Source organism: Mustela putorius, unplaced genomic scaffold (assembly GCF_011764305.1).
Source record: "Mustela putorius furo isolate JIRA1106 unplaced genomic scaffold, ASM1176430v1.1 tig00000596_pilon_pilon_pilon, whole genome shotgun sequence".
Lineage (NCBI taxonomy): Eukaryota > Metazoa > Chordata > Mammalia > Carnivora > Mustelidae > Mustela > Mustela putorius.
This window is the reverse complement of record NW_025421428.1, coordinates 7,780,001-7,807,249: the sequence shown is the minus strand read 5'-3', so window position 1 is coordinate 7,807,249 and position 27,249 is coordinate 7,780,001. Positions and strand designations below refer to the sequence as shown.

Genomic DNA, 27,249 nt, shown 5'->3' with positions numbered 1-27,249 from the left:
TAAAGCTTCTGCCTTCGGCTCGAGTCATGATCCCAGAATCCTGGGATCGAGCCCCACATCGGGCTCTCTGCTCAGCAGGGAGCCTGCTTCCCCCTCTCTCTGCCTGCCTCTCTGCCTACTTGTCATCTCTGTCTGTCAAATAAATAAAATCTTTGAGGGGAGGGGATGGGAGGTTGGGTGAGCCTGGTGGTGGGTATTCTGGAGGGCACGTATTGCATGAAGCACTGGGTGTTATGCATACATGAATTCTGGGACACTGAAAAGAAATTAAAAAAAAAAAGTTTTTAAATAAATAATTAGATAAAATCTTAAAAAAAAAAAAAATTCCCCCAGAGGGACACCTGGGTGGCTCAGTTGCTCAGCGTCTGCCTTCTGCTCAGGTCATGATCCCAGGGTTCTGGGATCAAGCCCCATGTCAGGTTCCCTGCTCAGCAGGAAAAGCCTGCTTCTCTTTCTTCCACTCCCCCTGCTTGTGTTCCCTCTCTCACTGTCTTGCTCTCTGTGTTTTTTTAAAAAAAAAGTTTCCCTCTAGATTTAATATCTACTGATGATTCCTGCCTGATCCAATCTTTACCAAAATGGTTGTATAATGTTGTTTCAGTCTTTATTAAGTACTTTTATAAACATTTTACCACTAAATTTATCAGTCTTTTCCTTCGTTGCTTATACTTTTTATGTTCTTTTTAATAAATATTTTCTTACCCTCAAAGTACTAAAGATATTTCCTTACATTTTCTTCTGAAGGTTCCTTACTTATTCTTAATTATTATTTTAAGCAATATTTTAAGCAATAACAAATAAATCAGTTTCATATGCCCTAAATCTGGTAAAAATTGTGTTGCAACAATTGCCTGTTATCAGTGGATTTCCATTTTTTTAAGTTAGTTTTGTATATGAACGATTTCTGGATTCTAAATTTAATTGTATTTTAGTATGATGTATGTTTTAAACAATGCTTTTTCTCTTTAGAAAGTACTTAACCTGTCAGATCTGGAACATTCTCTGCTTTCATTTCTAAACAACTTAAACAACAGGGCACTAATTTATAAGGCGAGCAGCTGATGTCTAATACTTAAAATGATAACATCATTGTTCCCTCTTCAGAGATGTGTAGGAGGGGGACTGTTGAGGGGAAATTAACTCCTTTAGTCAGGAAAAGGGTAAAAAGGGGAGGAAATTGTCACAATTTAATGCTTAAACAGATCCCTGAAATTCTGCATTTGAAAGGTTGAACTGCGGGGGGGAAAAATGGTCATCAAGTTTGCTTTGTAGACACACTAATCTAAGTCTATTATTTCCATGTCTCAAGCAATTACCAAAAAAATTTTTTTTAAACCTAACAAAGCTGTTTTTCTATCAGAAAGTAAGTGAAATGAATATAGTAATGTGCTTAAAAAATAAGTAATGTGTTCTTAGTCTGTTTTAGAAGTAGAGCAAAACCTCCCTGGTTCAGAGCAGTCAGAAGGAAACTTTTCTGCCACTTATTACACAGCATGTCTTAGGCAAGTCCTACATTACACACAAAATGCTAGTACTACACTAATGAAAAGCCAGGATTGTATCGCTTTCAAAAAATGTATATAATCTGTGTTATTCTCCAATGGTAACTATGTTATAGAAGTAAGAAAAGAAGCAAAGGCATGAAAACACTTTGACTGAAACTGGACCTGCAAACATTTGAATTCTAAAGTCAGAGAGCTGTTGGGAGAGCCAGAAAATGGGGCTTGGCATCATCAATTGGCGTTTAGCATGAGCCTAATCCTTTCACTAGTGTTCAGGGAAAATGCGCACACCAGGAAAACACGCACTTAATTTCAGCTTCCCGACATGACCCAGCATTATACTGTTCCTTCACAGCTCAAGTGGCAGTGAGTACTACATCACCCAGATAGGAATGTTCTATACGCATCTTCACAAGTTGGTAACTCAAATCAACTATATTCCATTTCAAACTGAGCAAGAGGAATCAAGATAAGCCACTATTTTGTAAGAGAATGACACTAACTCTTAAACGATAGCTTAATTATAAACCGAAGAAGGTTCTAGAGGTCCTATGGATAGTAATGCCAAAACAGAAGCTAGAAATCATCTTAAATCCAGACTCTAATTCCTTAAAGAACAAGGACTTAAAATACTGATATAAAACTTCCAGTATGGGATCTGAAGGTGATCTTTACTATCTTGGACTTCAGAAGTATTTATTTAGAAACTACTTTAAAATGTGTGTAGCTGGGGCGCCTGGGTGGCTCAGTGGGTTAAAGCCTCTGCCTTTGGCTCAGGTTATGATCCCAGGGTCCTGGGACTGAGCCCTACATGGGGCTCTCTGCTCAGCGGGGAGCCTGCTTCCCTTCCTCTCTTTCTGCCTGTCTCTCTGCCTACTTGTGATCTCTGTCTGTCAAATAAATAAATATAATCTTTAAAAACAAAAAATGTGTGTGTCCCATGACCAATAGGGAGCACTGAAATTTCTGCCAAGGGTCAGCTTTTCCTTAAGTTCCACTGCAACAGCTGGCTGGTAATCACCACATCTGCGTGCTCTAAGGAAAAGCTATCCCAATGCCAATCTATAAACAACTGTGTAAGTATTTAAATAAAATTATATTTTAGAGTTAATGCCAGTAAAATATACTTATTTTATAAGTAGAATGTACTTATTTTATAAGGAGGTACAGTGGTTTGTCTCCAATCCTCAACCTAAATACCCATCTATCTGCCTAAAACTAAATGTATTTTTGTTAGAAGATGACAGCTAATTTCAGGGCCACAATTTATTACAAATAAACATTAAAAAAAAACAAAACAGTGACAGGTATAAACTTAATTCTTCTGTTTAATTAGTAACAAGAAAGCAAAGAAATCCTTGGGACCCAAATATCATAGTATGGTTACCAGGAAAACACTTAGTGAATTCCTCAAAGCCTTCACCAAAGAGTTATATTAAATTTCCTTTCGGCAACAAATAAATTGGTTTCTCACTGGTAGAAGCTTAGGTCAGTCATCTAAATCAGGGAAAGCAGGACTACATGCCATTTACTGAAGAGTCACTTAAGAATAAACCGTGTCTCTCCCCGTGGCATGTTTATGTCCTCTCTATCGAAGATTTACACCGGCGTGGTGCGTGATTATCTTGATTCCTTGCCACTTAGGGTTTTAAAAAATTACCTAAGCTTTAAAAAGCTTGCATAAAAATGTGTAAACATCTATATTTATACTTTTTATCTTCTTTGTTGATGGAACACATGGATCTGACATTTGGTGATTCCCCGAGAAAAGAAGAGGGCTCCTGTATCAACAGGGAAACAAGACAGACCCACGGCATCCTCTCACCTGTGACACTGTGATGCTGCATTTCTTGGCCAGCTCCTCTTTGGCTTCTTCACTGGGGTAGGGGTTACTGAGGTGTGAGTAAAAATATTCATTCAAGATTTCTGTGGCCTGTTTACTGAAGTTACGCCTTTTTCGTCTATGACAAGAACCAAAAGAGAATTATAGTTATAATCAGCCTTAACTGAAAAGGGATATGTTGATTAGAATTATATGAACAAAAAATAGATTTCTATTTTTAAACATTCTTAGGGAATGATTTATCACAATGATATTGCAGTTATGCTCTTGGCATCCTCCGAAGCACTGTAGGAATCATTTTAAGACGTAGGATCACTATAAATACAAGAATGTGAAGCACAATTAACTTGATTCTTTAATTTATTCAACAAGGATCTGATGTGTTATAGGTACTCAATAAAGATCCAGTGGAACAAAACAGGTAAGGTCTACCAGAGAGTTTACAGGAGATTGGAGGGGTGAGGGAGAGAGCAGAAAGTTAGGGGGAAGACAGTCATTAGACATGTATCACGGACATAAATACAAATTGTGGAGACCATATCAAGTGTCATGAAGGAAAAGTATAAGGTATAACAAAAGCACATAAGAGGGAAATTTAGCACAGATTACAGAGTCAGGAAAGGTTTCCTTGTAGGAGTGACACGGAGTCTGAGATCTGGAGAATGTGTAGGCATTACATGAGTCAGACAAAAAGTAGAGGGGAAGAGGAATGAGCAAAGACAGTGGTTTTGAAACAGAAACGAACTTGGAAAGTCCAAAGGGGCAGAGGAGACTGGCACACAGTAAAAATCAGGGAATGTGTAAGTTTGGCATGGAAGGATGGGCGGGTTACCAGATTATACACACACCTAGTGGGTCCATAAGAATTTTAAGATTTTAAGTGCAACCGGAAGCTATTAAAGGCTTTAAGTTTTATGTTCCAAAAAGATCATTCTAACTGCTGAGAAGAGTTGGACAAGGGCATGAAAGGAAATGTGGATCTTTTAAAAAAGACTTTATTCAACAATTATCACACGATTTCTCTGATATGAAAAATCTGAGAAGCAGGGCGGGGGGTTGTGGGGGGTAGGGGAGGTAAAAATGAAACAAGATGGGATTGGGAGGGAGACAAACCATAAGAGACTCTTAATCTCACAAAACAAACGGAGGGTTGCTGGGGGGTAGGGGGTTGGGTTGGGGGGTTGGGTTATGGACATTGGGGAGGGTATGTGCTATGGTGAATGCTGTGAAATGTGTAAGCCTGATGATTCACAGATCTGTACCCCTGGGGCAAATAATACATTGTATGTTAATAATAATAATAAAGACTTTATTCATTCATTCGCCAGAGAGAGAGCAAGCAAGCACCAGCAGGCAGAGTGGCAAGCAGAGGGAGAGGGAGAAGCAGACTCCCCTGAGCAGAGAGCCCGACAATGAGGGGGATGATCTCAATCCTAGGACCTGAGATCATGACCTGAGCTGAAGGCAGATGCTCAGCTGACTGAAGCCACCCAGAAGCCCCAGGAAATACAGATATTTAAGGGGACAACTGCAATGGTCAAATTGAGAGATGATGGTAACCTGTCATAGGCAAGAGTAATGGAAATAAAAAGATTCAAGATCTATCCGAAAGGTAAAAACAGTAGGACTTGGTGATGGATTGGATGGGGGCAGTGAGTGGAGAAGAAAAAGAAGAAATGTAAGAAAAAATTACATTTTTTTAACAAGTTTGGTTTTTTTAAAAGATTTTATTTATTTGACAGAGATCACAAGTAGGCAGATAGGCAGATGGGGGTGGGCATGGGAAGCAGGCTCCCTGGTGAGCAGAAAGCCCAATGCGGGGTTCGATCCCAGGACCCCAAGATCATGATCTGAGCCGAAGGCAGAAGCTTAACCCACTGAGCCAGCAGGTGCCCCAGGAAAAAAATACATGAAGAATTTCTAGACTTTTCTGCATAAGCAAGTGTCTGGAATAAGGCATGATTTGTTTACAAGGGAAAGCAGGGAAGGAAATTTTCTTTGTTTTTACTGGGAAGGGGGTGGCAGAGTTAGAAGACCAAGTATTTATTAACAATTTCTTTCAAACAGCAAAAATATTACTCATGTTTGGGTTTTGTTATTGTAATTTTAAAGAATTCCAACCTGAAAATTAGCATTTGTCAGACTTCACTTTCAATTAGATCCTCCAATAACTAGAAAATACTTCCCCAAATAATTTTCTTAAAACTATCTTCCAAATAATTTTAATGATCGTCTCACTTGTGATATCCTATACTCGGGAAGGAGTCAGTAGGCAGTTGTAAAACGTGTAGACCCTATGAGATTCTTCTAGTTAAAATGATGTCACTAACATGGCAGGTTAAGTATGTGATCTATGTCTCAACATTAAAGGAGAGTCAGAGGAGGAAGAAATCTAGGTCTGATCAAAACACCTCAGGTTAGAGTCCTGAAATTTCCTAATTTTAATAATTTTTTTGAAGGTTAAACCATCGGTTGTTTCCTTAAGGATGAAAAAAAAAATTCAAGATCTACTTAGGAATGAAAATCTACAGAACATGATGATGAATTAAATGGGGGAAGTGGTGAGGAAAAACAGGGAGGGAAGGAAAGGGAGAGAAAGACATCAACAGCAGTTGGGATTTCTGCAGTGGTCATGCACTCCTCTGACCTGAGGGCACTTGGAAGGGGCACCCTCTGAAAAGTGGGCGTGTGGGTGAGTAGGGTAAAAAAGGTCTAGGATAGGTATTGAAACCGTCCGATCTTGATAATTATCTGGCCCAAATCTAGAGATGACTACCTGGCCCATATACTATGATATAGTATCATATTTGTTGAGACCATACAAAAATGACCTACCCATGAAAATCGAAGTTTCTGGCTTCTTATGAAAATCTTGGAAGATCAGTCACACAAATCCCACGTTCTCAGAAGCCAGCCATAGGCTAATGCTGAGTAATGGCTATGCCCCCAGACATGCACCCTTCTGTTCTAATCCTCATTGTCCCTCAACCAGCCACTCCACTGATCTATTATATGTAGCCATATGAATTCCGAACTCTAAGTCTAAAATCTGGAGTCCAGAGCACCCTTCTTTGTTAGATGGGATGCTGCTCAGTTGCTGAATGGTTGAATAAAGCCAATTAGATCTTTAAAATAATAATAATAATAATAATAAAAAACATGGAGCTCAGCAGCAAGACTGAGGCTTGACATAAGGGCATTTCTTTGGGAAATGAAAGGAGGAATGAGCAGGAACATATCTGGGAAAGCAAAGCTAAGCCTAGCTTATTTATCAACTCTGTCTAGGAATGGTTTTAGTAAACACTGAAAAATGTCAGAGAACAAATTTATGAGCAGAATAGGATACCTCATCCCAGACAGTCTGGCTATGTCCAAACTACTAGAGCACTTCTACTAGAAGAGCAGAGGGACCTACGCAAATTTCTTCCTAAATGTTTTGCATTGGTACATGCTTCAACTTGTCCAATTACCAGGAAAACGTGAGTGTGGCCAAAGGAGAAGCCAGGAGCAAGTGAGCAAGGAAATCATGTATCTGAATGAGCATGTTTGCCTAGAACAGAAAAACCTCGGCTTCCCAGTGCAGAGGCCTTGCTGAAAGGCACTACAGGAACAGACGGAACCAAAGTTCAGCGTTTGCATTCACTTGAAGGCATAAAACAGGAGAACTTGGTGTTATGCTTTATTTATTTTTTAGAAAAACATTCTGTAGAAAATGCCCATTAAGCATCCCCCTAAGTTCCTTTCCCGCAGGCTTTAGCACACTCTAAATGGCTGTGCCTCAGGCCAGTGTACAGCGGCGCCTCAGTCCCAGGGCCACGTCCCATCAGCATTGCAACATCACTAACAGCAATCTCTGCGGGAGAAGGAACTCTGCTCCAAGCTCTGCCACCTTCCCATTCTGCCTCTGCTCACTCTGACTTGTTAAGATACTTCCTCTTCTCAGAAGAAAAATGAATCATTTAGGTGTATATATTATGAATGCAGTTATGTAATAAAAAAAGCATGCATGTTGACAAGAATGGGAAAGTATTAGCAGAAATAGGATAACAATTGTTAGGAAGGATTTCTTTCTGAAGGAAGTACTTGAAAATATCTTTGTTACATAATATCTTTTGTTAAAATACTCAAAGTTGAGAAGCAATTTTGAAATTTTTTTTTTTTTTGCTCTCTGACACTACCTTAACTCTTTGACTTGAGATATTAAAAGTATGAAGCAGAAATATTCATTCATCTGCTTAGCCAATAAATTACCTTTTGCAGCTTATTGCATTTAGAAGCTTGCTGGAATCGTGGGGAATATAAACGTTCAAGACTTGGCGATTGCTTTTCAGTGACAATGTGGCTTATGTTCCTGAAAAGCTATAATAAAGGCAATCTGAATGAAGTTTGGTCTAGAGAGTTGTGACAATGTAGTATCAGTACTGAAGAGAAGGTAGAGACCAGTCCCATTCACTGGACTTCCCCACAAGGGAACATTTAGGCTGGACCTGGAAGGATGAGCAAGGTCTCACGAAATCAACATGAACACTCGCTCCATTCCAGGCTCCCTGCTGGACACCCTCATAGATGACCACTCATCAGTGGCGACCAAGTTGGGGACAGGGTTGGCAGTTTACTGTGGAAGGCCAGAGACGGGGGGCGGGGAGGAGAAGAGGGGCAGTGGTTCTAATCAGAGGAAACAGGTAAGACCAAGAGGGATTTCATTTTGTATTAATCACAGGAGAGAACACTTTAATGATATAAAGACAGCACTAAAAATGTTAGAAGTTTGATCTAATAATTCCATTTGTGAGACTTAATCCTAGGAAATAATTCTAAAGATCAAAAAGTTTCAATGCATAAAGATTTTCACGGAAACACCAGTTTCCATAAACATGTGTTTAAAATAATATCCTCTTTCATCATTTTCTTGTTCCTTACCTTGTTTTATTTTCTTCACAGCACTTACCATTGCATTTCATTGCCTAACTGAATAGAATACCATAGCACACAGGCATACCTTGTGTTACTGTGCTTCAAAGGTACTGCAATTTTGATGAATTAAAGGTCTGTGACAGTCCTGCATTGAACAAATCTATCAGAGGCAATTTACCAATAACAATTGCTCACTTGGTGTCTGTGTCACATCCTGATAATTCTTGAAATATTTCAAACATCTCTATTATTATTTATTTGTTGTGGTGATCTGTGATCAGTGATCTTCGATGTTACTTTTGTGATTGCTTTTGGATGTCAAGAACCGTGCCCATCGAAGACAGCAAACTTAATAAATGTTGTGTGTGTTTGGACTGTTTTACTGACCGGCCATCCCCCGTCTCTCCCTATCTCCTCAGGCCTCCCTATTCCTTGAGACACAACAATATTGGTATTAGGTAAAGTAATAACCCTATGATGTCCTCTAAGTGTTCAAGTGAAAGGAAGAGTTGCACATCTCTCACTTGAAATCAAAAGCTAGAAATGATTAAGCTTAGAGGGGAAGGGATGTCTTCATTAAGCTTGGTAAAACAGGCCAAAAACTAGGCCTCTTGAGCCAAACCATCAACCAAGTTGTGAATGTAAAGGAAAAGTTCTTGAAGGAAATTAAAAATGCTATTCCAATAAACACATGAATGATAAGAAAGTGAAAACAGGGCACCTGGCTGGCTTAGTTGGTTGGGCATCTGCCTTCAGCTCAGGTCATGATTCTAGGGTCATGGGATCAAGTCCTGTGTCAGGCTCCCTGCTCAGCAGGGAGTCTGCTTCTCCCTCTACCCTTCCCCCAGGCTCATGATCTCTCTCTCAAATAAATTTTTTTTAAAAGAAAAAAAATTTATTTGTCTGTATAGAAGATCAAATAGGCTAGAACATATTCTCTTAAGCCAAAGAGCAAGGCCCTAACACTTTTCAATTCTGTGAAGGCTAAGAGAGGGGTGGAGGCTACAGAAGAAAACCATGAAGCTAGTTGGGGTTGGTTCATGAGGTCTAAGGAAGAAGTCACCTCCATAACATAAAAGTGCAAGGAGAAGCAGCAGGTGCTGACCGAGAAGCTGTAGCAAGTTCTCCAGAACTAGCTAAGATCATTAATGCAGGTGACTACATGAAACAACAGATTTTCAGTGTAGACAAAGCAACCTTATCCTGGAAGAAGAGGCCATCTAAGACTGTCCTTGCTAGAGAAGAGAAGTCAATGCCTGGCTTCAAAGCTTCAAAGAACAGGTTCGTTCTCTGGTTAGGAGCTAATACAGCTGGTGACTTTGAGGTCAATGCTCACTGACCATTCCAAAAATTGTAGGGCCCTAGAGAGTTCTGTTAACTCTAGTCTGCCTGTGCTCCATCAGTGGAACAACCAAGCCTAGATGTCAGCACATCTGTTTACAAAATGGTTTCCTGAATATCTTAAAGCTCACTGTTATGACCTACTGCTCAGGAAAAAAAAGACTGCTTTCAAAATATTACTGCTCATTGACAATGCACCTGGCTACCCAAGAGCAGTGATGGAGATGGACAATGAGACTATGTTTTCATGGCTGCTACTACAACATCCATTCTGCAGCCCATGGATCAAGGAGAATTCTGACTTTCAAGTGTCACTATTTAAGAAATACATTTTGTAAAGATATAGCTGCCAGAGATGGTGATTCTTCTGCTGGATCTGGGCAAAGTAATTGAAAATCTTCGGGAAAGGATTCCCCATTCTGAGGCCATTATGAACATTCATGATTCATGGGAAGAGATCAAAATACCAACATTAACAGGAGTCTGAGAGAAGTTGATTCCAAACCTCATAAAGACTTTTTAGTGCAAGAAGTCACTGCAGATGTGGTGGGAATAGAAAGGAAACTAGAAAGTAGAGCCTGAAGTGGACAGAATTGCTGCCATCTCATGATAAAACTTGAACAGATGAGGAGTTGCTTCTTATGGATGAGTAAAGAAAGTGATTTCTCTTTTTTTAATTTTTAAATCTTTTTTATTAACATATAATGTATTATTAGCCCCAGGGGTAAAGGTCTGTGAACTGCCAGGTTTACACACTTCACAGCACTCACCATAGCACACACCCTCCCCAATGTCCATAACCTAACCACTCTCTCCCTATTCCCCCTCCCCCCAGAAACCCTCATGAAAGTGATCTCTTAAGATGGAATCTACTCTTGGTGAAGATGCCATGAAGATGGTTGAAATGACAACAAAGGATTTAGAATGTGACATAAACAGTTGATAAATCAGCAGAAGACTGACTCCAATTTTGAAAGAAGCTCTATTGTGAGTAAAATACTATAAAAAAGCATCACGTGCTACAGAGAAATCGTCTGTGAAGAGACAGTCATGCAGCAAACTTCACTGTTGTTTTAAGAAATTGTCCCAGCTACCCCAGCCTTCAGCAACCACCACCCTGATCGGTCAGCAGCATCAACACTGAGACAAGACCCTCCACCATCAAAAAGATTATAACTTGCTGGAAGCTCAGATGATGGTTAGCATTTTTTTTTTTAAGCAATAAAGTATTTTTTAATTAAGGCATGTACATTTTATTTTAGATATAATGCTATGGCACACTTAACAGACTATAGTACAGTATAAACATAACTTAGGGGCTAAGAAGCCAAAATATTCATTTGATTCACTTTATTGTGATACTCACTTCACTGCGGTGGTCTATAACCAAGCCTGCAATATCTCTGAGGTATGTCCATATTTGTTTACTTATTGAGTGTCTGTTTTGCCAAGTAGACTGTAAGTTCAACTGCGTCAAATATGTTAACCTATCTTGCTTACTTTTAAAATCTTCAGCATAGGTAAATACTTGTAGAAGGAAGGAAGAAAGGAGAGAAGTAAAGAAGAAAGAAACCGGGACGCCTGGGTGGCTCAGTTGGTTAAGCAGCTGCCTTCGGCTCAGGTCATGATCCCAGTGTCCTGGGATCGAGTCCCACATCGAGCTCCTTGCTCCGCAGGGAGCCTGCTTCTCCCTCTGGCTCTCCCTGCCACTCTGCCTGTGCTCGCTCTTGCTCTCTCTCTCTCTGACAAATAAATAAATAAAATCTTAAAAAAAAGAAGAAGAAGAAAGAAACCATAATGGAAATAAAGGGACAACTTAAATGATCAAAAATGCAGGAAGAGCTAGGTAAATTATTTATCATATATCCATTTGGTAGACTTCAACCATTAAAATGTTTAAAATTAGAGCTTATACTATATAAAAATGTTTGTTTATTCACAGTAAATTTTTTAAAATGCAAGCCAAATCAGGCATATTGCACCATCACCAGAACATTTTTTTAAAGCCCCTAAACCAGAAGGAAATATCCTAGAGCATTTTCAGTAATTTTCTTTCCTTATGTAGCAAAAATGTAATGTTCTTTAACCTTTCATTTTTCTATTCTATAGATTACCCAATTTTCCAAAGTGGGCTTGGGATTCTTTAAATTGGAAAAAAACAGAATAAAACTTCAAAGAATCTTAATAATGAAAAAGCAATTCAGGCAGGAACAGGTCACATAAGGCCTTAAATGCTAGGTTAAGTAGTGTGTATGTGAGTTATCCAGCACTGAAAAGCTACTGTGGTTTTTAAGCAAAGCAATTGGGGTATCACAGGGACACGCCAGGGCGGTGGGAAGGATAGGTAAGAAAGGGGCTGAGACTGGAGACAGGGAGACACAGGAGGGAACTGTTTGAGGCCAGGTACAAAAGGATGGACTGAGTCAGTGTGAGCACGGAAAGAAAGAGCTAATATGGGCAAGGCTGAAAACCAAGCACTGGTGAGTTCTGGTAACTGATTCAGTATGGAAGAAGAAGGAACCAGAAGTGATACAGGGCTTTCCTTAGCTAGGAGAATGGTTGTACAGTTAGGTGGCATACGATTCTCCGTTCTCTAAGAGCGAGCTCCAGCATGAACACTGTCCCACACACCTTGTTTTCCAGTTGAGAAGCTAACTTAGTTATTTTCTTCAATATTGTAAAAGTTGGATAATAATTACCACCTCTGTGAGATTGCAAGGGAGAGAAAGCAAAACAAAACAGAAACTCCTTTCAAAAGCTGAAGACCGATCACAAGCTTCAGCAATGTCCAAGAGGCTTCCCCTCAGAGGCAGCATACCCTAGGAGGCTGACAATTCTGCTACGTCATCTAGTAGGTGCGACGCACCATAGAGTGATTGATCAACTCCTGCAAAACTTGGTGAAAGTTTCAGATAAAAGGGAAATTTTCATCTTTATGGAAGAAACTGATAAGCTTTCTTCCTTGATTTGTTAAAAACAGTATTTGGGGGTTTTGCGGTCATTGCTATTAACTACAACACATTTCCTTCTTGGGAGTATCAGTGTCTCCAAGCATTGTCTTGTAATAGGCACAGGTAATGTAACACTGAGAATCTTAGAAAGCAAAGCTTGGTTAAAACAGAGTTACATACTGAAAATTATCCTTAAAAATACTTTTTAGCATCAGAATTAAAGGCTACCTCTTCCTAAGTCCTTAGTAGCAGCAGTAATCCTCTTTTCTGAGTCACCAAAATGGTAGCCAATAGGAGAACCCCTCCCAGATAAGAAGAGGCCTCACAGCACCGGCACCAGGAGGTGAATCACCTATCCATTGTAGAGAAGAGCTCTTAGCCAAATTAAAGAAGACTCTAGGACCAACTGGCCAGTTTTACAGAAAATAATATACAAGGAGTGAAAGGGGGAAAGGAAAAAAGCCATGCAACAGATTCGTGGCCTCACATACCTGGCATCAAGGAACCTTGATCTTAAAATCATAACTGCTTCACAAGTGCTTTGTTTGAGCTGCATCTGAATGGAACTAAATTTTCGATGGATGATGCCCACCATTCTTTCAATCTCTTTTGGGGAAATGGGACGTGTTCTACTCTGCTCTCGGAGAAGGTTCATCACATGTGTAGTGAATTCATTACATGCCTGTAAAGGGGGGAAAAAAAGTCACTCCTTAGGAATCTGGTATTTTATAGTATCATACCCAAACATTAACATCTAAATTTCCACTTCATTTGCAATTGCCAATGGTATTATGCGGTGGGGGGGGCGGGGGTGGAATGAAAGCTAAGACATTTGTCAAATGGCGGGGATAGTCAGATGCGGCAGCGAGAATTCTGAAACTACGAATGGCCCAACATGCAAAGGAGGCAGAGCCCTCGACTGTCCTTCCGTCCACCCTTTTCCCAGTCCCAAAATGAGGTTTTCCCACTGGAGGACACACTCTACCAACTCCTATGAATAAATATGAATTGTCAATACTAAGCACCTCCTGTTTTTCTCTGGGATTTTACATATATTCAGCAAATGTTTAATGAAGGGCAAACTCTTCCCGATGCTATGAAGGTAGAGAGAAATGAGCAAGATGTGCACTTGGTCTTTAGTACGATAAAATATATATAAGAAAATAATTCTCAAGCAAGCAGTCTGTGCAGTGTCACTGGAAGATAGGATTAAGGGTTTCCTAAGTTCCAAGGAGGGAGTATTCTCATCTGGAGGCAGAGAAATCATCAGGCTTCATGGCAGAGTGACATTTGGGCTTCGAAGAATGGGTACGACTTTTGAAAGGTGGATAAAGGTGGACATTAGGAAGAATGCTAGGCACAAGAAAAACCCTGGAGATAATGATAGGTAGCAAGTTCAGAGGATGAGAGAGAATGTAGAGAAGAAGAGGGATTCAGGTCCATGGAAGGACATCAAGGGCCTTGGATGACAAGGAAGCCACTGTCCTGGAATAATTTGGCTTTGGTGTGGGCCTTATCGGTAGATATGAGCCAGCCGTGGAAGATGAGTAAAGCTGCTTTACTCTTCAGGGCAGGTGCAGCAGGAAAACAAGGATCAGACTTGGGTCTCAAACTTTTAAGTTAACAACCCTCAACCCCTCTTTCAGTTCACCTGTATTGTTTTAAATCGATAAAACCAAGTAATGGGGCCTATGCTGAAATTTACTACTGCTTTGGTAAATAAAGCACCAGTCTATACCCTTGGATAAAAAGAACATCTTCTGGCATTTTCATTAAAAAGGCAAGACAGAGAGATTCTGAATCTTATTGCACAGATGCCCCTGGTAGGGCGAGCAGACAGAACAATCATTGATCACGGCAAGACATAGTTTGAAGCTGTAATAATGTCCACTTCCCTACAGATATCCTGAACATTGCTCACATACAGCACATGATGGTTTTTCTAACTGCTCATTAGAGAACTAACCTTTCAAGTAACTACACTGGGTGTTTCAGTTACTCTAAGCTTTACGGAGCTTTCCTATACATATTTCTAAGTGAGGTAAAATGAATCTTGCTTATCAGTTAAAGGGTGCTTTTTTCTCTCCCCCATATGTTTTAAGTCTTAAGCAATTTAAGCGAGTAGCGACCCTGTGTTACACTTAACAGGAATCTTCAGAGTGTAGAACTGTGCAGTAGAGACAGACAGTAGGCATCCAATAAGCATCAACTGACTGGTCAGTTGTATTACAGTTCAAGAGTAATGTTGATTAGTATCTGTAAGTATGTTATCCCTGCACCATATGTGAAGAATTCTCCACTTGCAGCCATGGATAAGTTTAGAATGTCTATGACTCCCTGAAATCTTATTCAAGCTGTATGCAGATATGTAACACCTGAAGGGACAATCTGGGGAGTTTTGCTTTCTTTTCAGATTCCAGTTAATAACTAAAAAAGGCTAAGAATTATTGTCCTAGGTTATTACGCAGTAAAATGTTAAAGGACTGTGAAGCTCTAAAATCTTAAGTTCTTTCTACCTTTAAGGAAACCAAAATAAAAATAAGCTTAAGATTGTCCCCCAATAAACTACTTACCCTACCTTAGGCCAAACTGAATATAAGTGGTCATCCTGCCAAGAAATATTTGTACATATTTTTTTCTTGCACTTTCTCTAAAGAGATGTTCATATAATTTCAAAATTCTGTAATTTGACAAATTCTCACACTGTTTTCTCTGTGATAAAATGAAGAAACCTAGACCAGCACCCTGTCCCCACACAGGGATCAGAAAGTATGTGCTTCTATAGCTAGTTCCAGAGAATGTCAATAGATGGTCCAAAAGTACAGTATGTTTGGAAAATGCTGAGTTAACCAAAATTTTCAAAGATTTTTGTCTGTTTGTTTTTGCAAGACTCCTCAAGACTAATATGGCAATATGCAGAATAAATCTTTAAGGGGGAATGGGAAAGCCAACTTTCCCCAGATAAATTAGGATACAAAAATCTCTTTTCTCTAGAGCAGTGCTACCCAAAAGAAATATACTGCAAGCCACATATGAAATTAAAAAAAAAAAAAAAAAAAAACTCCAGCAGCCACATTAAAAAAATAAAAAGAATCAGGTGAAATTAATTTTAAAAATATATTTATTTAACCCACTATATGAAAACTATTAACATTTCAACACATATTCAGTATTTTAAAAACATGGCTAATGAAGAATATTATGTTATTTAGGGGGGCACACTTTCTAATCTGGGACATTTGCACATCTCAGTTCAAACTAGCCAGATTTCGGGGTTCCTGGGTGGCTCAGTGGGCTGAAGCTTCTGCCTTCGGCTCAGGTCATGATCCCAGGGTCCTGGGATTGAGCCCCGCATCAGGCTCTCTATTCAGTGGGGAGCCTACTTCATCCTCTCTCTCTGCCTGCTTCTCTGCCTACTTGTGATCTCCATCTATCAAATAAGTAAATAAAATCTTAAAAAAAAAAAAAAAAAAAAAAGCCCGATTTCAAGCGCTCAATTACTCCCCATGGCTAGTGGCCACCAGACTGGATAGCACAGCTCTACGGCATCTTGCAGACTCAAGTGCTAAGAAAAACTCTGGGAAACCACATCCTAAGTAATCTTTGATGTTTCTTTCTCAATTCTTCCCCACCATGCATTCACACAAACACACACAAAAAAGACAGTTTCATTTACGAATGTCCTTGGTGAAGCAAGAGAAATTCTTCATTTTATTACATCTCAACCCTTCACTACATCTGTAAAATTTTGTGTGACAAAATGGGAAACAAACAAAAAGCACTTCTACTGCACATCAGTGGTTGGTTATCTTGAGAAAAAGCACTTGTGCGACTGTTTCAGTTGTGAGCTAAAGCTGCTTTTTTCATAGAACACCATTTTTTCAAAAAGCAAAACCAACAAATTATAATTATTCAGACTTGGGTATTTGCCGATATTCTCTCAAAAATGAAGTATGTCTGCCATGTCAAGTCAAAGCGCTGACAGTAAGTAGTGTGTATCGTAACAAAATTTGAGTTTTCAAGTGAAAATTAGAATTTTGCAAAACTTGCATCCACCATTGTGAGCTTCACAGTTTCCCAGTCGACTTTCTGATTAGCTTGGTGTTACTACTCTTAACTATATTTTGGTATCATAAAATGAAATGTGTCAACACTGGAAGATGGACATAACTCAGTGAACCAGTATTTTCCAAATGATCAATGCATGATGTTACAAAGACACCATTCGAAGTGCATATTAGACCAATGGACTTTAAAGAAACAGAGTACAAAGACTTAACTGATATGGTTTCAACTCCACATTATAACTAACTTTTAAGGAATTACAACTTGTCAAGTTTTGGTGTAATATCAAAGAAGAAAGTCCATAGCTATCTGAAAAGGCTATTACCATATACTCCTGCCTTTTCCAATGCCATATCTGTGCGAGGTCAGATCCAGAAGCCCTTTGTGTACTTCAACCACATGAGAGCAGACTGTCTGCAGAAGCACGGGTAAGATCCAGGTGACTTCTACTGAACCCAATATTAAAGAGTTCGGCAAGAATGTAAAAACAGAATCATTATTCTCAATAGATGCTGAGGTTTGGGGGGAAATACAGGTTTTTATAAAAATGTTATTTAGGTTAACATATAATGATTTATTATTAAAGATTAATTAATAAGTACTTTCAATTTTTCTGTTTTGATTTCTCTCATAATAAATGTTGACAGATAAAATCCACCCAATAAAAGCTCTTAAGGGTCTTTAATAACTTATGAGTCTAGGTTTTAAGACCCAAAACTTTTGAGAATCACTGTATTGGACGAAGGAAGCATTTTAAATTTGCACATGTAACATTGTAAATTCCTAAAAACCTAGCTCACACATTATGGTAACATATATCTTTGACAGGGTGTACGACATGATAAATAATCCAAAACTCCTACGTGAATGACACCTGAGATGTTAGCTCTCAAGTTTTTCTCTAGCTGCATTTTAATCTCTCCAGAAATAATGTTTCCCTATGGTTTCTAGGAAGCATGTAGGGGGAAAAGGGTTAAAAGCAAAAAGTTTCTGCATCTAAAAACTCATAATTTCCTAAAACATTTGCTGAATGTCTCACAACTTATTAAGTGAACTCATCTATGAATGCAAATGCTGATTAGCAATTTGGCAATAGCCCAACATTCACAGAATTCACATAGCTTTTCTTTAAACCAGTAGTTCATACATGATTAATTAGAACATCTCATTTATGTAGTGTGCACTTTAGCTCATTACTCTAAGTAAAATTCGTTAAGTATTTACATTTAGATAATTAAAATCTGGGTACACCCTTAAGAAAGATGCATACACTTTAGGCAAAGTGATTTTTTTCCTTTATACCACTGAAAGTAAATTACAGCCTCATTTACAGAATCATCTGTAACCAGTTTCACAGCAGAGCACAGTACTGCCTCATCTTCTAGTCCTTAAAAGGTATATATTTTTTAAACATATAAATGCTATGAGAATGATCAAATGATCGCAGAGTTGTTCTGAAAGGCCACCCAACCACATACTAGCATCAATGCCATTTTTAATATGGGAGGTTCGCTTTAAACATTTATCACAATCTCTGTCATACCTATAAGACTATACTATTGAAATAGACATTGGAGAAATTTTTCATTGCCTTATTATTTTTCCAAGTGAAATTATCAGTTAAAATTTTTCTGGTCATCAATGTCCATGATACAAACATAGAAACACCTTGCTTAATCGGAACATTCAGGAAATGAGAGTTTTGACTCCTTGAATTTTCTGATTTAAACTAATGGCAGAAACCTCTTTTTCTTTCGGTCTAGCTGTTGAAAACTATCTAGGATGAATTTTTGTGTTTTAAAACACACATACCAATAACATAGTTCAATGAACATAAAATATGAAAAGCTTCATCTGAAAAAAATATTTTCAACCAGCTCTTATTTATGAGAATTTCTCCTTGCCATTTGTTCCTTTCTCCTTAATAATCCAAAACCAATTGAAGATGTGAAATACGTGATTTATAATAATGATTTTAATGATATTTGTTGGCTGGTAAAACTGTCTCCTCACTATCTGTACACATTTCATTTATCCTCAAAATTAAAGTTTTCAGGTCTGCTAAACTTCCAGGTTTGTTTGACTTTGTTGAAGTTTCGTTTCTTTTGTGGTGGTGCTTTTTTTTTCATTGTGAATTCAAAATACAACCCCTTCCTTGCCTGTAAATTCACACCACTGAATGTAAACATATAAAATCAGATAGTAAGCAAGCACTAATTTTAGAAGAAACTTTAAACTGGGTCAGTGATCAGATCTAAAAACTGAATTGGTCTTTTGTAACCATCTAGAGAAGCTGACTGCAATCAACCAATCATGATGCCCCATTCTAAAATCTACTTGTCAAAGAAAGAATAAATCTCCATTAAAAGTTATTGCCTCTCAGGGCAGCTGGGTAGCTCAGTGGGTTAAGACTCTGCATTCGGCTCAGGTCATGATCTCAGGGTCCTGGGATCGAGGCCCGCATCGGGCTCTCTGCTCAGCAGGGAGCCCTCTTCCTCCTCTCTCTCTCTGCCTGACTCTCTGCCTACTTGCCATCTCTCTCTGTCAAATAAATAAATAAAATCTTTAAAAAAAAAAAAGTTATTGCCTCTCAAATTTGCATGTATCTGTTCTCTAGATGTCTTTATAACCTTGCAAGTAACTCTAGTCCATTATCATAGATTTTGTATTTATGGAATGCTTATTAAAGTAACAAATTCTTCTTGTTTTAGAATAAAAGGCAACATTTAAAGATATTTTTTCTAAACCAAGTAGAATGAGCCCAATACGAGTAAGGAATAGCCACAAAGACGAAATATCTACTGTATCTCAATACCTCTTACCTAATTGCATGATTTAGGGGACTATCTCATGAAGGGTTTGTAAGGAGTATATTATATATTTTAAGCTCTTTGCATAGAATCTAGAACAGAATTAATACCTAATAAATGGCAGTTATTGACGATGAAAATGGCAATTATACGAAATTCATATTTTGTATATGTTAGCTATTCTGCAAACAGTCCCTACTCTGATTACTTAATACAGTAATATAATCATGCCTTCCTACTGCCTGAATAATACAGACAGAAGTTGAAAACAAAAGAATATTCAAATATAAAACAATTCATTTTATTAATCAAATGTGTGGTCAAAGATAAATTTGGTATGTAGAAGTAATAAAGTAGAAACTTGGAGGGAAAAAAGGGAACACTCACACACTCTTTCCAGCCAAGGAAAAGACCCAGCATGAAAGCTGACAAGAAGTAAAACTCTTCCCTTGGAAGCAGTGAAAGACAAAGCCTTGCTTGGGAAAATGAAATACAGAGTTTCCGTCAGCTTGGACCCTTTTGTCCTTCCTGCTTAACTCTTAAGAACAAATAGCAAAAATGGAATTAGGAATTTTGGGGCTACACAACCTCTAAGGTAATAACATCAGCATTTTTTAACCTCATAAAAATAAAACTCCTTTAAAGGCAAATGGGATTTTACCAGCAAATCTGAGCACATAAATGTTGAGATCCTCGAAAAGCACAAGGACATGCCTTCATGATGGTTTAGATTCCACATTCATTCTCCATTCCCCAATAATTAATTCCCTATAATCTGAAAGTCCTCTAGTAGCTAAATGGTACCTGACTGGTCTTGGATACATTCGGTGTGCATGCTTGGCTCAATGTTTCCCCTGATTTGAGGTGAATTCAAAAGACATCTGTGAACTCAGAAAGCAGGTTCTCAGATGCTTGGGGAGGGTTGGGACCCTTACAACACTTTTGCCTTCAGCAAAAATGTATTTCAATATAATTATAGTAGATAGCTTTCAATATGTCATCTCTATTATAGCAGCTGTAAATTATGGAGTGAATTGCCTGTGTACAAGCATTTCTTCTGGTACAAGCGAAGTGGGAGAGCTGCACAGGGCGTGATATATCTTTTTCTTTTTAACTGAGAACAAATGTCTAAGTCAAATTTCATTTGCAAAAACTGATGTGTCCATTTCCCTTTGGTAGAGAGGTGGGGAAGTCAAAAGGCCTTGAATTGTTAAAAACGGGGTTCCCAGGACCCCTGGTTCAAGTTCATTAGGAATTCCCTTATTTTAATAGTTGGACCTTTAATCCTAAGAGCATATTTGAAAGGTATAGTAAAAGCATTCTTCAAAACTTGTAGCTAATCAACAAAAAGACAAAGAAGGAATCAGGGTTTTTTTCCTAGCTAAAGAAATTACACCCCAAAGTATAAGATAGTTGCTGCAAACTTCAGAAAATTATATATCCCTGTTGGGTGTCAGGATCAACAAAAGAAAAGTGAAATATAAATTTTTTTTTTGAAAAGTGAAGAAGTTTTGATTCATTTTGGGTGGTAGTAATATTCAAGAACCTTATTCTACTCTATATTCTAGGCCTTATATTTCAAAAGTGTTTGTAAGTGACTTTAGATGGTTATCACCAAAAATCATTATATCCGAGCCTATGTAATGAAGACACAAGATCAAAGGACATTTTCTGGAGGAAAAAAAGGACAGGATTTTAAAGACCGTACCATTCCTAAAACACACATATAAAACTGAGCCTTGCAGCTTGGATTTAATTTTGCTCAAACTATAGCTCTCTAGTTTGCTTAGCTTTGTAAATGTGGCTGTGTTTATAAGGTACTTTAATTTACTGCAGTGGTAGTGTTTGTTAATTTTATGGCAATCTAAATCTAAACAGGCTTCAGATACATTTTCATTACTGCTTCACTGCAAAACACAGTAGAGTGAATAGTTCTAAGATTCCAAAGTATTTGTTTCTTTCAGTAAAAGACTCAACGCAATTTTCTGATGAAGCCACTGCCTTAACATGTATGTTCTTCCTATTATTAATAAGCTCTGTCACTCAGAATACTCATGCTTACTTTTAGGAGGAAAAGTATAATTTTCTGGAAAGTCATTAAAATAGTTGTTTTTTCCTTCTCTACTCTGATCCCATTCTAAACACAAGTCAACATGAGCGAATGAGAGAAAACCAGAATGTACTGAGTTATTTTCCAATTCTATATAAGCAGCAGCACAATTCAGTGGAAAAGGAAGGCATATTGTCAGAAACTGACTTCAATACCTGATTCTGACACTAACTAGATGTGTGACACTGGACAAATCTTTCAACCTGAGTCTCATTTTCTCATCTATAAAATGGAAATTATAATGCCACCTATCTTGGAAATGCCACCCTTTCATCTCACTTAGTTCTGCTTAGCCCTCCTTGTAGCTCCAAAGCGTATCCCTGGAAGGTCTAGCCCAGTTAGAGCCCACAACTTGTATCCCAAAGACTTGGGAAAAAACAATTGACTATTTTATATCAAAACTCACTGATCAAATAACTTAGGAACTACAGAGAGAAAAGCTATAAAAGCCAACCCCACAGAAACTCAAGTGAATTAAATGCTGCTATGCTGTTTCTAAAACAATTCAGAACCTACAGAAGGAAATCTGTAAACTGAAATTCTGTTAATCAGCCAACCAGTCATCATACTCCATCTATTAATTTGTCCATAAAACTATAGCAATATCAAATGGATGTATTTTTCCTTCAGAGAGTGTAAAAAATGAGCAGGGAAATATATATTTAAGTGGTTTTTATTAGGTTACTGAATATATCGAGAAATAAGATTCATTATTACACTTTAAAACTCATTACTTCTGAATATATTGAATCCAAAAAAATCCAAAAGAACATACTACAGATTAACTTTCAAAGAACCTGTGTGTATTCTTAAAGCAAAAACAATCCCAAATAAATCAAAACAAAACCCCTGGTGACACTGATTGATGACAGCCTCACCTGACTTCCAACAGGGCAAGGGAGAGAAAAAAGGAAGCCGGTATGAAGAAACTTGGTAGGAGACAGTAAGGGAACTGCCTTAATTCTTTATCCAAAAAGTCGGGTCATTTCGCCCCTAATACTATGGATCTTTCCATGCAAGGTGAATAGTGGTATTTATTTAGTAAGTATGTATAGATATATTTAACATAAAGTTGTGCAATTAAGATTATACTACAAATTGGAACCATTTTCTTCTGTTTATGCTCAGGGCAACTTTTTCAATCAAGACTTCTTTTGTTCACTCTCAATTATTCATATGTCAAATCAGAAAGCTCCATTTTTTACGTGTACATATATAAGATAATTTTTCCAAAATTCTTATTTGCACTTCTTCCACTGAAAATGATCCCTACGAATGAGGCTAGAGATATAGTTTGAGATTCCAGAAAGTACTATGCAGGATGAAAAAAAGGCAGCAATATCTTATAATATTAATTTATATTGGATTTTAACATCAAGCTACATAAACTTTCTACCCTCCCTCGAAACACACTCACCTCTGGAACAGAGTCCAACATTTGCTTAATCCCACCATATCCAGAATATTTGAGAAGGCAATGAAAAAAATAACATATACAACTGAAACTATGCAGGGAACTAAGAACAAAAACCAGTAATAAAACTGGCCAGGATGCCCACATCACATTAAAGTGTTTGGACTTCATGAAGTGTCTGGCTATGCAATGAAGTATTTGCTAGTGAAACGATATGATGCTTAAGACTTGCTTTAAAATAGCCCGCCAAAACCAAAACAAGGTGTGTGTGTGTGTGTGTGTGTGTGTGTGTGTGTGTGAAAGAGAGAGAAACAAGCAAAATAAGACTGGCAAAATACTGATATTATGCATCTGGGTGATGGGCGTCTAGGCAGTGCCTTATTGTACGCTGAGCTCTATAAAACTGCCAGTACACAACTGTTTTTGACCTAAAGCTTGGCAATTTCACCCAAGTCAATGTAATAATATTCTCTTTATTTGGGGGTACATTTAAATATTTCCATAAAAATGTTTGTTTGTTTGTTTTTAAATTACCTGCTAGTGAAAAATCTGTCAAACTAAACAGGTTTTTAGGTTGAAACTAACAATAAAAATAAGTTGAAAATGAACTACCAACATTTTACATGATTTCATTGAATCTAAGACTTATTTTCCCCACCTTTTAACATCTTTGTGAAGTATGGAACATACTACAGTCAACAGCATGTTACAGTTCAGTTGGGTAGTGTTAACTTTTTTCTTGGTGGTACATAAACAATGACACAGCTTAAAATTAAAGATAGCTTAGATTCAATGAAGTATGTTTGAGGTAATTGCTGAGGACAGCATTTTTAATCCATATCCCCTATCTACTCAGGAATTTAGCACACAATGCCCAGTATTCTCTGCTCCAAGGTATCTATAATTATCCTAGGAGTCTCCTCTTCTGAGAGAAAGGCCAGAACCTGCTTATTTTGTGCCAGTAGCTCCCTCCCCTACGGTCTGGCACAGTCCATCAGAATTAATTCCTGGGAGGATTCTGGAGCTCAGAGCACAAGAGGAAGAGCTCCCTGTGCAGTGCTTCCCTTTAAAAGTTGTTAGAACTCATGAACAAGGCCAGTGTGTAAATGTTAATTATCCAGAGCTTTGAAGGGCACCAAGCAGCGAGGTTAGAGGGGAAGGATGGTTGCAGGCGTGGTAGTAAGGGCACAGGAATGTGAGGAATGAATAAAACTAGAACAAGTAGATGGGACAAAATAGGTTTCCCTTCACCTCTGAAATCTCAAAGGGACTTTATTTCATGAATCCAACAATCCACTTGGGTTTTTGCATTGACCTTATTTATTTCACTCTTTGTGTTAACACCTACCCCTCACAGCCCTCAGAATCGGTTAGCGCAGTCTAATAGAAGAGCAACAGAGGGTTTGTGCAGGACTATGAGAGTGGCGGCTGCTGACCTGTTCATATTTCTCCAGTTCTGTGTGATAGATTTGTCTGATCTGGGTCAATTTGGCTCTGTAATCTGAGTGTTCAATAGAGTTATCTGAAGAACCTCCAGAGGCTGCCGCGGCTGCAGCTGCTGCCGCCGATCCCCCACCTTTCTCAGGACCTGAAACCCCTTCTGCCAAAAGCATATTGTCCAGTCTCATTAGCTGGGGATCGGGAGGGTCCTCCTCCTGGGCTCCTCTGATGCTGAGACCTTCAAGGGAAGAGAGAGACAGAGAGAGAAGAAGCGAGAAACAGGACAAATCGTGTGAGTATTTTTGTTTATTTGAGAAAATGATCAAACAACATCAGTGTACTACGATTCATGCTGAGAATTTCTTTGTTCACATTCATCAATAAGCATAAGTATGAAAACTCTTTTCAAGAGAATATTTACATGCATCCCAGAATTTCTATTATTACCTCCTTTTAATTTATCCTAGATTGGATCCCTGGAAAAAGGTAACCCTGGCTTCTCAGAATACACGAACATCAATCTTCCCCAAATTTCAAGGATTTAAGCATAAAATGAGAAGGGGTTAAAAAATTGGGGATTTTGAGAAAGGAAAAAAAATAATAATCCCAAGGACATAAACAAACACATCTAAAGGTAGTTATTTTGCTTCTCTGTACGGCTGGAGAAACAGAATTTGAAATCCCAAATCCCATAGAATAACTGATTCACAAACTATATACAAAAATTAGAAAACAAACAGGATTAGATGGGAGTTTCCATTGTGTAATTTCAGGGGGAGGAAGAAATTCATACATCATGAGGTAATTAGCTATGCTTTAAAAATATATATTAGTGAATGAATATGTTAACCAATTGCCTGTAAACTGTGAAATCAGGACCCTAAATAGAGTATTAAAAATGTACCACTGGAATGGCAAACAGTAGTCTCAATCTAATTTTGCTTTTAAATCAAGAACTTCCTAAGTGATGCCCAGTCAGCAACCTCATCTGAGAACTATAGATCACAGCTGACAATTCATAGGTTTAATCAGGTCACATAGGCTTTCTGCCAAGATGTTTTCAACAACACAGAAGACAAAGTTTTAAAATAATTATCATGGTATAAAAAGCACTGGAGTCATGACAGCTCAAAATCAGCATTTTCATTAATGTGTAACATAATCTAAAATATCCCAGCCCAATTAACCTCTGTAAATCTGTTTAAAAGCAGGCTCCCCACACTAGTTACAAGGCATCCTGGGGAAGAGGGAGGCGGGGAAGTTGGCATCTTGCATGTCTGCGTTTGGATTCTGCCTTTTTCGTCTGTGGCTGTTGTTGTTTATCCACAGTGGTGCACACTCTTGTGTCTAGTGTAACTTACATGACAGTAACATCTATAAGCTGCCAAGTACTCAACTGAGCACCAGCTCCGTGATTTTATATGCTAACCTAAAACTACCATCAATTCTTTTAAGAACAGATTTCATTCCTAGATGTCCTGAATTACACCCACAGCATGACAGAGCTCTTGGTTGTCTTAACGCAAATGCACAACTTTAATTTCCTCCCTCAAAACACTCTAAAGCTGTCACTTTCATTTAAAAATATACTTCAGAATAATTTCAACTGGGTAATAAAACTAACTCACAATAATTTAAAATTATATCTGTTGCCTGTTCAGAGGCAAATAAATAAGGTCTGAAAACTGTAATATACTAAGACAATAAATTCATTTAGGGAACCAGAAAGTTAGGAAACTCTCTTAAATAAGATAAAAGCAGTATCAGTGTCAACATTGCTGATAATTAAAAATAGAAAAACATGTATTTGCTATTTCTCCTAGATCTGGTAAATACTGGTTATGCTGGCATTTTTAATTTAACGTCTTTAATTTTCTTCCCTTCTAATTCACTTTGTTAGATGTCAAAAGCTCATGTCCTCGACATGCCTGTAGTTCCACATACCGTTTTCTGTGCATCTGGCATGCAGTGAGGACTCACTGACCAGCCTCTTCTCTTGCACTCTGGGCTTGGGTTCATTTTATATTATTTGTCGGGAGGCCCTTAAGTTTCTCCTTTTTCAACTCAATTTTTGCTCACACTTTTGTGTGCTCACTATTTCTCTTTTGTATTTATACAGACACTAGTGATTCTCCTGGAGACGTGGGCTTCTTTTTTTAATCTACCTTCAAGGTCCCTCCAGGTTTCCAGTTTTCCCCCTCGTATTTATACATACTGATCTTTTTCCTATGGTTATTTGGTGAGGTTCTTTAATAGTAGATCAACATCCATAGTCAAAATTATTACACTTCCCTGCACAAGTGTGGCAGTACAGTGACTTAAAACACAAGGAAGCAGACTATAAGGGAGAGAGAAGAAGGAAATTCATCAGGAAGAAATGCAAAGACATGGCACTTTTATACATTGCTCATAGGTATATAAACCAATACTACCACACCAACAGGAAGCAACCGTTAAAGTCAACAGTAGTGGACACAAATAAAAATAAGTATGTATTTTTAGCTGGTATACCATTTTCCCTTTGTGATGAATAATATCTCTTCTAAAATCACAAGTAAATCAACATTTCACTTTTGTCTCAAATACAGGAAAAAAATGTTTTAATATGATCTTTCTGCATTTATTTTATAAATTATGTACATCGAGTCACATCAGAAAAATTACTCCTTGACAAAAAGTTCATACTCGTTTGGATGAAAAGTACTATAGCACTTTGTAATTAGGCAACATTGAGAAGGCTGTTTATCAATACTGAAGTCATTTTCATACCTACAGTTGGGAAAGTGAATCAAACTTCTTTCTCTACTAAGCAATGTCATGATTATGGATCTTCGAATAGAAATATCTGGTTTCTAAAAT

General features: G+C 38.0%; 1 protein-coding gene across 3 annotated transcripts in view; it reads right to left on the bottom strand.

The window, feature by feature from the left end:
• The window catches only part of PBX3 (PBX homeobox 3), a 213,709-nt gene that overhangs the window by 29,067 nt on the left and 157,393 nt on the right, over positions 1 to 27,249 (bottom strand). For all 3 annotated transcript variants that reach the window (XR_006607435.1, XM_004757308.3, XM_004757309.3), the window contains exons 3-5: positions 24,387 to 24,628; positions 13,043 to 13,233; positions 3,328 to 3,463 (exon numbers count right to left, since the gene is read on the bottom strand). Coding sequence is in view for 2 of the 3 variants with exons in the window: in XM_004757308.3 (XP_004757365.3) it covers positions 3,328 to 3,463; positions 13,043 to 13,233; positions 24,387 to 24,628 (569 nt within the window). In the remaining variant the exon portion in view is untranslated. The remainder of the gene's footprint in view (positions 1 to 3,327; positions 3,464 to 13,042; positions 13,234 to 24,386; positions 24,629 to 27,249) is intronic.